Here is a 12,397-nt window from a genome sequence, read left to right on the forward strand (position 1 = left end):
CACCTCATGTAGTACATGTGGTGGAGCGAAATTATGTACACAGGGTCCCAGTTACGTCCAACAATAAAATGTATAAGAAAAACAGTAATAACATCTAAGATATGAACTAAGAAAAACATCAACTAAATATACACTAAGCACTCATAACATAAAACATTGAACATCAGCACAAACATGAACATGAGTCTGTGAGCAAATGTGCACGCATGAACACATCAACATTGAAACAGATCAGCAGCAACATGAAACAGATCAGCAGCAACATGATATGGTTTTTCACAGTGATTATTCTAGTTAGAGATTCATGAGTCTAACAGCCTCAGGGTAGAAGCTGTTCCTCAGTCTACTGGTTCTACACTTAATGCTCCTTAACCTCCTTCCTGAGGGGAGTGGGGCAAAAAGTGTGTGTGCTGGGTGAGTGGGGTCCTTCATGATGCAGGTGGCCCTCTTCCTGTATCTGGAGGTGTAGATGTCTGTGATGGTGGGGAGGCTGATTCCAACAGATTTCTGTGCAGCCTTCACCACTCTCTGCAAAGCTTTTCTTTCTGCAGCTGTGCAGCCTCCATGCCACACGTTGATGCTCGAGCACAGGATGCTCTCCACTGCACACCTGTAGAAGGAGGTGAGGACTGAGCTTCCCAGACCAGCTCGCCTCAGCCGTCTGAGGAAGTAGAGTCTCTGATGAGCTTTCTTGATCAGGCTGGTGGTGTTGTTGCTCCAGCTGAGGTTGTCATTCATGTGTACACCCAAGTACTTGTAGCTGGAGACCACTTCCACCGCAGATCCTCTTATGTTCAGGGGGGTGTAGGTGTTTTTGTTCCTTCTGAAGTCCACAATCATCTCTTTTGTCTTCTTCACATTGATGTGAAGGTTATTCTCTTTGCACCAGCTCTCCAGGTGTTCCACCTCTTGCCTGTAGCTGGACTCATCATTGTTTGTGATGCATCCCACCACCGCTGTATCATCTGCAAACTTTACAATGTGACTTATATAAGGTTGTTTTAAGAATTCATTATCCATTTTGAGAATATCTCTGCTCAGGCTGTATTGGGGGTAGGAGTGGTGAAGAGGTTAGAGAAGGTGGGCCTGTGATCGGAAGGTCACCGGTTTGATCCCCTGAACCAACAACATCAAAAATGTGGGTGGGAAAGGTGAAGCACCCACACCTGCCTACACCCTCATTTAGCCCACTCTGGGCCCTGAGCACCCTAGATGGCAGCTCTTTGCTCCACACAGAGGGCTGTGGTAGCTCGGTGGTCTGTGGTTGCATCAGGAAGGATATCCGGTGTAAAAATAATTTCCAAGACTTTGTGTGAGTTAGTTCGCTGTGAAGATCCCTGAAGAAGGGAGCAACCGAAAGAAGAAGAAAGCTGTGATGTTGAGCAGAAAAAGATACTGTTTAAACCTTTACACTACTGACAGAATTACAATACATTGTAGTTTTTTGTTTGTTTGTTTTATTTTATAATTTGCAGTGACGTAGAAATGTTAATTTCCTGTTGAACCAATGGAAGTGCCACATGTCGCTCCTTCTTTTATCATTCACTCCTAAAAATGACCACAAAATTTCATGTGAATGTGCAACATTGAAAACAACATAAAGATTTGCACAATAACGTTAAAGTGAACCACAGGGAAATTCAACAGCAGTTCACTTTGGTCTTGGTTGTGTTTAAATTAGTCCTCAGCTCATCAGTCTTGTTGCACATACACCCCTTTTCTATTAATTTAGGGCGTTCAAAAAACTAGCTAGGTCCGATAAAAAGTTTTTTAAAACCTTCACACATAAACCCACTTTCAAAATGATTTTTTTTCCATTAAGAATACAAACGGCTTTACTTGCTTTTCCAAAAACCTGAGATGTCTTCATTTAAATATCATCCAAAGTCACAAAATCTTTAGTTTTCACAGGATGTTGATTTCGATCATTATTATTTTTAGGAATTGTGATGTAGTTTTCTAATTTCTCCCATTGTTTTGTGCCGGCAACAGTTAAAGCGTCAAGTAAAAAGGAGATTTCAACATTTCTATTTATATGGAAGTGTGTCCCAAGGCAACAAACTGAGTGCTCAGCATGTAACTATAGATTTTGGACCAAGCACAGGAATAAATAGCAACATTAGTTTCCATACTCAGCATGGGGGATGGTACGGCTTTCCTGAATAATACTACCAGAATGATGCCACTGTTGTGTTGAATAAATAAACATAATTCATGCACCCTGAAGATGCCCCCAGCGAAGGACAAACAACCATATGCTTAAAACAGCTGGCAAGTAGCTCATCAGCCCATCAGCAAACACCACAACCCTCAAACCAAATGACACAATGTGCAAGATGCAAACAAAGCCCACAACTCTTCTCCTTTCATGCTCATAACTGTGAGGATTTATCTGTTTTGTGTCCTGTGACTACTTTTGTTTTTCTGCTCTCCCTCCTGTTTGCACTTTGATAACAGTCTATCTGTTTTAAATTGTGCTCTATAAATAAATATGACTTGACTTGACTTGACTGTTGTCAACTCCTCCTGCACTTGTCCGTCATTGTCCACTCACAGGTGTTTGTAAATTTTTCATTGTTTGTGTCCCTTTATATTCTATGTCTCTGTGTTCCCTCGTTGTCTGGGCATTAATCCTGTTCCAAGCATCATGTTCTGTCTCCCTCCATGTTCCCAGTAAGTTTTGCTTTCTCGTCAGTCTCTTTTGTTTTCCTTAATAAATAATATTTTACCCTAGAGTTTCCCGAGCGTCAGTCTGCACTTTGGGTTCAATCCACCACCAGCTTCTGACAGAATGCCCAGACCAACACTGAACCCAGCAGGCTGCCCGTTCCTTGTGGACCTCGCCCTGGAAGATGAATAGCGGCTGCGCAAGGTAACACGGAGATTCACTGACACTGTGGTCACCTCCAACAACCTGTGGGCAAGATGGGTCACAACGGAGGAATTTTTGGTCAAGTTCCCTTGGCTTCCAGGACTGGTAGATTCCCCAGGGATGCTGCAGCTACTTGATGAGACACTGGAGGAGTGACGCGTGCTGTGCGTTTTTAGCCAGTCAACCATAGACACCAGAACCCTCTGTCCATCACCGGAGGGATCGGCTCCCCCTTTGGTTCCACCCTCAATTCCAGCTGGCCGTCATAGGAAGAGCAAACAGTGGACCCAGTTCTGGTCCTGTGCACCGCCAGCATGTCCTGTGTCGCCGTCAGTGTATCCTGTGCCACTGCCAGTGTGTTCTGCACTACCACCAGGGCATCCTGCGCTGCCGCCAGCATGTCCACTTTTAGCTTTTGTTTAATACTTTCCAGTTCCATTATGTCGCTTGTTGTGGGTCAATTGCAAATCCTCAGATGTGTGACAAAAGGAGGGTTGGTGGGGCCACATGCACAATTGCTGCACAATTGTTGCACAATGTGCCAGCGCTACTCTCTTTTCATAGTCTGATTAATTGCTGCACTCTATTTTAGTTCTTTCTCATCCTCAACATATAAACTTACTGCCTCCTCTTCAACAAATAGATTAACACAATTTTATTTTGTGCATTCTTATTTGGTTTTCTTTGTGCTGTATAATTTATAAAACCACATCGAAAGCCAGAGACCAACCTGGCCTGCCCATCAAGCACATAATTTTGGCCCGACCTGGTCCAAATTTTGGGTCGGGTTGGGCTGGGGACCAGGGCCGAAAATCACAGCTCTAGTCCAGGAGGATGCCTCTCACTCTTCTTCTTCATCTCCCATGGGTCCAGAGTCTCCTGTGGATCCAGAATATCCTGTGGGGCAAGAGTCTCCTTTGGGTCCAGAGTCTCCTGTGGGTCCAGAGCCTTCAGTGGTTCTCGAATCTCCTGTGGTTCCCGAGTCTCCCAAGGTTCCCACATCCCAAGAGGGTCCCACATCTCCAGAGGGTTCCACATATACTGAGGGTTCCACACCCTCTCCAGTCCCTATGGTATCTACACCCACTGCAGTCCCTGTGGTAGCTACGCTCACTGTAGTCCCTGTGGTAGCTATGCTCACTATAGTCCCTGTGGTAGCTACGCTCACTGTAGTCCCTGTGGTAGCTACACTCACTGTAGTCCCTGTGGTAACTATGCCCACTGTAGTGGGGTAGCTACTGCGCTCTCTTTGCCTGCTGTAGAGCTGCTGGTCCTTTCACCTGCTGTAGAACTGCCAGTTCTACCTGCAGTTCTTCTGGTTCCATCACTAATCAGACTCATCTCCATCTGCGGCTCTTCTTCCTGGGTCACCTGCAGCAGCAGCACTTCCAGTGATCTCTTATTCTGCCGTCACAGCATCTCCAGTGGTCTCTTCGTCTGCCCCTGTAGTGTCTCCGGTAGTATCTGAGTGACTCTCTGTGGTCTCAGCCTAAACTTTTGACTTGCTCCGGACTGTCTCCTGGCCATCTGCCTGAACTGTTGCCCCGTGCTGGATAGTCTCCTAGCCGCCCACCTGATCTCGTGCTTCATTCTAAAAGGTCGCCCAAACTTTTGGGGTGCAGGTGCCCTCTATCCTTTCATTTCCCCCTCTTCCCACTTGAGTTGTGTATAATGGTGTAATGGAGGTGAACAGAATTATTAGGTACATTGTGCATCCAAAGGTCTCAATTATGTATAACATTTATTCCACATTTGATGTACATGTCATGGAATTATGAGAAAGCTTACTTTTTGGGAGGAACCTGGCCCACATTGACACGGACACAGATGACTTTGCGAGTCTGCATTCCCACTGAACATGATACATCATGGCCACGTATTCGGCCTACAGATGTGTTGCTGGATGGGATGGAGGAATCCTCGATGCATTGGCCCCAAGGACCAGTTTGCCAGTGGTACACAGTGCAAGGGTGCTCATTGCAGCTCCTGACTTCTTGCAGGGTGCTGATGTTGGGACACTGGACTCCTCCTGAGGAACAGAAGAAAAGTGTGAGTGATGTGAGTGAAGTACTGACAAACATCTAGACTCGGATCTGGCATGAGAGCTTCATATAAGGGTGTTAAAGATATGAGATCAAAGTTTAAAACAACACTTCATATTTGTTGTGTTTTACTATAAACATTTTGATTCATACAAGTCTTGTTCTTAACATAACCATCAACCACATTTAAACTTGGTTTTAAAACTACTGCATCTAAATGTGCTACTGACTTCATATTCTTCATGACTGCTCTGCTCTTCTGTCTAAACAGGAAGGTAAAAAAAAAAAATCAAATGTAATTTAAAGAAAATGTGAATATTTAGTAATACGTTGTTGTTGTTTCTGTTACCAGAACGTTTGCTTCCATCTGTCATTAAGTTAAGCATGGCAGCGATGGGGCACTTGACTTTGTTCCAAAAATGTTTTCTTCTGTAAAAGTGAAACACTCAATCCCAAAACTGTCAGTCAAATGGAAAACTTCAACTCCCAACGTGAGCAGAAAATATTGAGGTAAACTGCCTGTCGATAAAAATTAAGCTCATGGTGAATTATATGTTCATAATGTCTTCAGACTTTCTAAAGTTAAATTAAAAACTAATCTCCACACACACGATTAAACAAAAATAGGCTTGTTTTCTTCAATTTCATTGAAAATAAAATTTATATTTAAAAAAGATGATCACAAATTGGTTTAAATTTGTCCTGAGTACAGGGAAAAGCTGACATACTGATGGAAATACAGGGACTGTCAAGCAAAATATGATATTATTTAAGCAGCAGCAGTAATAGTTTTTGCACTTTTATGATTAAATAAAAGCACAAAAATTGTGTTTATTGTTTTTCTTCATTATAATCATGTCATGAAACTGTGATATTTTTGCTCAACGTTATCATTCAAGAAAATATCCTGTTGGCCCATATTAATTAACACGTGTGTCGCTCATCAGTCGTCTGGGTCCTAAATACAAAACAGTCAATAAGTACTGGTAGTAAATGGCTGCAACCGGAAGCCATATAAACAAAGGATAAGTTATTTCCCATCCATCGTTTGATGTCACTGCTCTAAAGCTTTGACTACCAGTAATCTCATAAAAATAAATCAAAAGCAGAACAGTGGTGTCCAGAAGTCAGAGGAGAGATGTTCAAACAAAAGTCAAAGCAGCAAAATACGAATTCAGTTTTCCTACTAAAACAGCACATCTGTCTTGCTCTGTTGTTTCCTCACATCTGGTGAGAATGATTGAGACTGGCAGCTTTATCAGTCATATTTAACCCAAGAGACTGGATCATTGCAACACCATTTACATTTATTTGGCTCAGCTTAGGTATGGAGGATTAAACATATATATTAAAGAAAATGGTTTGAGGTTTCTTGTTTGTTTTCCTAATAAAATGTAAAAAGTTTTGTCCAAGCAGCAGATTGATAGAAAACATATTCTACTACCATCTACCCAAGAGTTTGACGACTACTGTACAAACTACAGCAAGTTTCTAAGAACATCAAGTAATGAAAATACCAAATACTGGCTGAATCAGTGACAGCAATGAAGGACCTAGAACAAAGCATAGAAAACACAAAAGAGTTGTCTCACAGCCAGTAATTTGTAGAATAAAGTAAGCCTTGGAGGATGAGCTTCTTACCCTGCATGACAGAAACCCATGCCACAACTTTAGCAGTTACTGCACACAAAGACACAACAAACATTCACATGCAGGAGAAACAAAACATCTGCTTAAAAACATTTAGCTAAAAATAATCTCATAATGTTTTTTTTTTTTTTTCCCTGTTCTTCAGTCGTTCTGCATGACGGAGCAAGGACCAATAACTTAAACTCCTCACAGTTTGTACTTTATGTTCCAGTTTGATGGCTCAATATTTCCCCTTCATTGATCCACACTCAATATTCCACAATGATGAAAAGGAACATCATTTTAGACTATTTAAAAAATATATTGAAAAACAAAATGTGAAATATGACACTAGCCCATGTGTCCAGTGGTGGTGTTGTTTGAACTGATGAAATAAGAAATATATCCAATAAATCACATATTAACCATCCATCCATCCATCCATCCATCCATCCATCCATCCATCCATCCATCCATCCATCCATCCATCCATCCATCATCTTTAACCACTTCTTTATTTTTGGGTTGCGAGGGTCGCCGGTGCCCATATCCAACTATCACTGTGCGAGAGGCCTGTTACACGCTGGACATGTGTCCAGTCCATCACAGATGTATGTATCATGTGAATCAGTAATATCCAGGGAGTGTAGTGATATAATCCATTAAATGTTTTGACTTACGGTTTAGAAATTGCAAAGTCTGCATTTATAGCGCCCACTACAGGTGGACATGTCTGAGTTTTTCTCTGCCGAACATGCAAGCCATCGCTACTACCTCACCATTTTCATCCTATTGCTGCTTGCTGTTTGGCTGCAGTATGACATTTATTTTTATGGAAGAAAAATCAATATAACCGTTTTAATAGGATTTCATGCTCCAGATGTAGGAGCATGGAGACGTCGCTGCATTGCAGCTGTGTTCCCCTTCCTCCATTGGCTTGGACCACAAGGCCTTGTCTTGTCAGTGTCCACTGACAGGTTTTCAGACAAGTTTTTTATAAATGCACAGCAGAACTTTCAGTTGGGCCGCAGTGATACTGCCCAGATTCCCCATAAAATACATATATGATGATGTAACATGCAATGATGATGACACATAGCACTAAGGTTGTGAACGCAGTTACTGATGTTCGTGAATATCTCCGTTGGGTCAATATCATTGATCTTATCAGATAATTGTTCATTAGTTCAAACGTTCCCATCAATTATTCTAAGTAGATCTGTCTAATTTAATTAATGTGCTTGATGCTTGCGGTTTTCTGGTACAACATAGATTTCCTACCTTCTCCTGCATTATAGGCCAGAATGGCACGCGCACGAGTCTGCCTCCCCTCTGAGTTCTTCCCGGAGCAGGTATGAGAGCAGAGGGACCAGGAAGTCCAGGGGCTCAGGGCACAGTCCTTTGGGCAAGGCACCTCACAGACAGTGGGCATTGGAAGGATGGCATCACGGCAAAGTTGTTTCTCCACAGTTTCACCTGAATTAAAAAAGAGGCAAATTTAGATTATTAATCAAATGTTTTAATGCAAGAATTACAGCTAAGAGGCCAAGAGTGCACAACTACATGTTGGGGTCACTCAAAACAACAACAACAACAACAAAACGTGAGAAAGACGTCTCCCCATTAGTATTAAGGTTAATTAAAAAATTAAAGTCAAAATGTTCAGCTTAAGTCACGTGTTGTTAAATGAACATGAACTGTTAAAAATAGTGTTTTTTCAGAAATAAAGTCAAAAAAGTTTTTTTGTTTTTTTTTCTAGGATAAAGGTTTTTTTAATTTTAACAGATGGATCAAAGTACAAACTTTCATTGACCAGATGTTTGGTGTAAACACTGATTTCATACGACAGAATATATATATTTTAAATAGGGATTATTTTACCACGGATATCACAACTTACATCTGTAGCTGACCAAACTTCAGTTTAATCTGCAGAATGAATTGTACTGAAGAACAGCAAAAAATAAGCCATTTTTAAATGCTCCAAAATGTTTCGGAGTATTATGAGGTCAACAGTAACATTCATGTGTAGAATAAAAGATTCAAAGGTGTCCTCTGAGTCGGAGAACATCTTGTTCAACAGTGTTTAACTAATAAAAGTGCTTCCATAACTGTCGACTATAGCAAAATTAAAAAAGAGCAGAAGAAATAAGATGTCTGTTTTAATCAGAATGTACAGTAGTTCACTTGTTTGAACTTTATCAGTGTGCTTTTCTACCTAACGCACATCTTTTGCTCTGCAAAGGCATATACTGTACTATATCCATATATGACCAGTATTGTAAACTTCATTATGCTTCACAATGCGCACTGATTTGACATGATGTCTTAATGAATCTGCTTTCACTTTACAAAAGTGACATGAATCAAGAAACATATACCGTATTTTTCTGACTATATGGCAAAAATCGACAGTGAGCCTTATTATCCAGCACGCCTTATGTATTAGTTCTGTTTGTGCTTACTGACCTAGAACACATTTTATGTGGTTATTGTGAATGAGTTGAATAAAGTTTGACGTATCTGACTGTTTTGTTTCACTTAATTCTCCTTATAATCTGGTGCACCTTATGTATGAAAACAGACCCGTTCATTGATATTGCACTTTATCATCTGAAAAATACGTTAGGAGTCTTTTATATGGACTTATATTTTGTATAAACTCTGTCTACACTTTGCTGTATGTTTTTTTAGACAAGCACATTGCTCTTTGTTCATATTTGATATATTTATTATTTGTGGGTAATATTATTATGTCATGTTATTTGATTTGCTCCATCCACACATTCTAATGTAAAAACCCAGGTTGCATCCAGAGAACGTCCAGTCAATCACATCTCAATATACAGACAGATAAAATGCTACAAGGTAAAAATTCTCTCAAAATAATTGTAGCTTTTTGATTCCTGAGAACAGTTTCCCCTCAAGTACTAACATTTCAGCACATTATCAAATTTTTATGGAAATATGAAGAGGCTAATGTTTCCAACTCCTCTGGGTATCATAAAACTCGTGGCTTCATCATCGTTTCTGAAATGCCCCTCTATTCCGAGTCTCAACTTAACATTTAGCAAAAAAAAAAAACAACTTTTTTTTCCTGTATTTTCACTTTGGAAAATGTTTTTTTAAATATTTTATTTTTCTCAGCAAAGCTTCGGTGAGCACATGCACAGGAGAACCAAACAGCAAAAAAATCTTCATTTTTAACGATAGTGAGATTCAGAATGTGAACGAAGCTAACACAGTAATGTAAGATAATAAATTTTGAATTAAGCTCTGAGTCACTGCAGGGTCTGACATTAAGTTTAAACCAACACAATCTGTACTGACTGTCCTTAATAGACACCTTAAGTGTATATCTGTTTCTTTAAGGATTGTTGTTGGGGTTTTTTAGCTAAATGTTCCATATTGATCATCTGGAAGCGGTCCTCACTCGCTTCATTCCATTGAATTGTAACTCATCCTTTCACTGAAAAGCCATATGTGTGAAAAGCTCATTGAAGGATTGGCAAGCAGCAAATCTAATGACATGTCTCAGACCCTTGGGGAAAGAACAGATCAATTTCCATCAGAAGGACACAACAAGAAATCAATACCAGGCCCGCTAAGAACAGCTCTGAGTGCTGACGAGTGAAGATATATCAAACTTTGAGAGGGTTAATCAAGGACTTCCTATTGAAATATGCTGGGGCAAACATTTAGGTATCTGGATGACACTGATAGCTTCCATGCCTTTTGTTTGTGGTCATGCCTTTGGCTCGATGCTCCCAGCAGTCTAGATAGGAGCAGCTGTGGATTAGTGGTCAGAGTGGTTGTCTTCTAGACCAAAGGTCAGCCATTTAATCTCAACCATTTCCAAGTACGTGAGTGTTTTCAATTTAAATCCACCAGCAAGGAATCATTGAAATTCAAGTGTCCAAAGACTTGTAAACAAAACCATGAACAGTAATTTTATAAGAAGCAAAATGACCTTCCATCCATCCATCCATCCATCTCTCCATCCATCCATCCATCCATCCATTACCTTTACCCTCTTCTTCCTTTTTTGGGGGGGCAGGGGTCATTGATGCCCGTGTCCAGCTGTCACTGTGCAAGAGGCGGGGGACACCATGGACAGGTCATAAGTCCATCTCAGGGCCACATAGAGACAAACAACCATTCACTCTCTCACTCACATCTAGAGATAATTTAAGTTACCACTCAGCCTAACATGCATGTTTTTGGTCTGTGGGAGGAAACTGGAGTACAGGGAGAAAACCCACACATGCACAGAGAGAACATGCAAACTCCACCCAGAAATATCCCCAGACCAGGATTTGAACTGTGATAACCTGCTTGCTGAGAAGCAACAGCTCTACCGACTACTCCACCATGATGTCCTCAAAAAGACACATCAATGTAAAATAGAAATTGTGTATTTTTAACATTGTACACATCAGAAAGTCTTGATCTCTGTCTGGAGCTCTGGCTGTGGAAATGTAGCAGATGGAAGCTTGACATCTCCCTTACTTCAAGCTGCCACATCCGGATAAGATTACCTCACACACATTCAGAGTTAATGGCAGAAAATGCAGACTGAACCCAAGACATCTTTGAGGCTGTGTTAATTTAATTTACCAATGCGTCTGTTCCAGCAGGGAGTCCACACCTCTTAGGCTGAGTGCCTCTCATAAGATGGATGGAACTGCCAGGATGAGGTCACTTTCAGGATATTTTCTTTCATCCAAGAAACAAGAATGATTTGCCTGATTATGTAGTCATTGGAAAGCTGAAAAAGATCCAGATTGTAAATTGTGGCGGAATAGAAGTCATAAATGCTTTAGAGTTAGCCAGCGCTCGCCCAGATCTTTAAGTGATGTATCACGCAGTTGTTCAAATTTATTAAAAAGAAGCTGACTAAAATCTAAATACAAAATGTTTGATCAAATACATTGTTTTATTTTCTTACTTGACTGTTAGCTAACAGAGGTTCATTCTTAAAATGAGTTTCTGGCTAAATAACCTCAAAATGACTCTAAAATGATAAATAGCTGTAAAAGCTTTAGAAAAGATTTGGCTGTACATTTGACCACAGTGGAGGTCTTTAAGGACTCACATTTTAATTGTGTGTGTGTTGGTGGTGGTGGTGGTGGGGGGGCTTTTATTTGTTTTAATTGTAAAGATATTTCAAGAATCACGTAAATTATTTTCTTTAAACTTTCAGAGTATTCTATACTAACAAGCACCTATTGAATTTTATGTATATTGAGTTAAAGTTTATTGTGATAGAGTCATAGTCGGATAGAATAGATAACTATTAATAAAACAGTTGTCTCGTTTGTCTCTATGTGTCCCTCTGATGGACTTGCGACCTGTCCAAGGTGTCCCTCGCCTCTCACACAATGATTGCTGGACATGGGCACCAGTGACACCGTGACCCGAAAAGGACGAAGCAGATAAATATAATGGATTAATGGATGATGATCGAATGTCACCAACACAAGGCTCTTTTATAAAACAGTTCCACAACATGGCCATAAAGACCAGTTTGACTCGATGCTGCCTCTGGATGTTCATATCTCACAGACGGAGCCATGATCCACACACATGTGAAATGTTAGATGTGAAGTGTGTGAAGTGAAGCAAGTATTGTGGAAACAATAAGTGTAATTTAGCTGTGTTGACATGTAATAAGATAAGATAAGACAGAAATTTATTGATCCTTTCGGAAATTGTTGATAATTGTTGTTTAATAATGTCTCCTTTGTATTGTTTCCAAAATACTTGTTACCTCCATTTAAAGGTTCCCTTCATTTTAATTAATATTTTCAACTAATTACAAAGTTGCTGTGTGTCATCCTCCATCTTCTTTTGG

General features: G+C 40.4%; 1 protein-coding gene across 1 annotated transcript in view; it reads right to left on the bottom strand.

Annotated features, from left to right (window-relative positions):
• Window positions 1-12,397, bottom strand: part of LOC119426090 (thrombospondin type-1 domain-containing protein 7A) — a 124,860-nt gene that overhangs the window by 35,683 nt on the left and 76,780 nt on the right. Inside the window, exons 7-10 of the mRNA XM_037693650.1 lie at window positions 7,825-8,019; window positions 4,661-4,901; window positions 4,379-4,463; window positions 3,718-3,913 (exon numbers count right to left, since the gene is read on the bottom strand). Coding sequence (XP_037549578.1) covers window positions 3,718-3,913; window positions 4,379-4,463; window positions 4,661-4,901; window positions 7,825-8,019 — 717 coding nt within the window. The remainder of the gene's footprint in view (window positions 1-3,717; window positions 3,914-4,378; window positions 4,464-4,660; window positions 4,902-7,824; window positions 8,020-12,397) is intronic.

Source organism: Nematolebias whitei, chromosome 19, assembly GCF_014905685.2.
Source record: "Nematolebias whitei isolate Nwh7 chromosome 19, NemWhi1, whole genome shotgun sequence".
Lineage (NCBI taxonomy): Eukaryota > Metazoa > Chordata > Actinopteri > Cyprinodontiformes > Rivulidae > Nematolebias > Nematolebias whitei.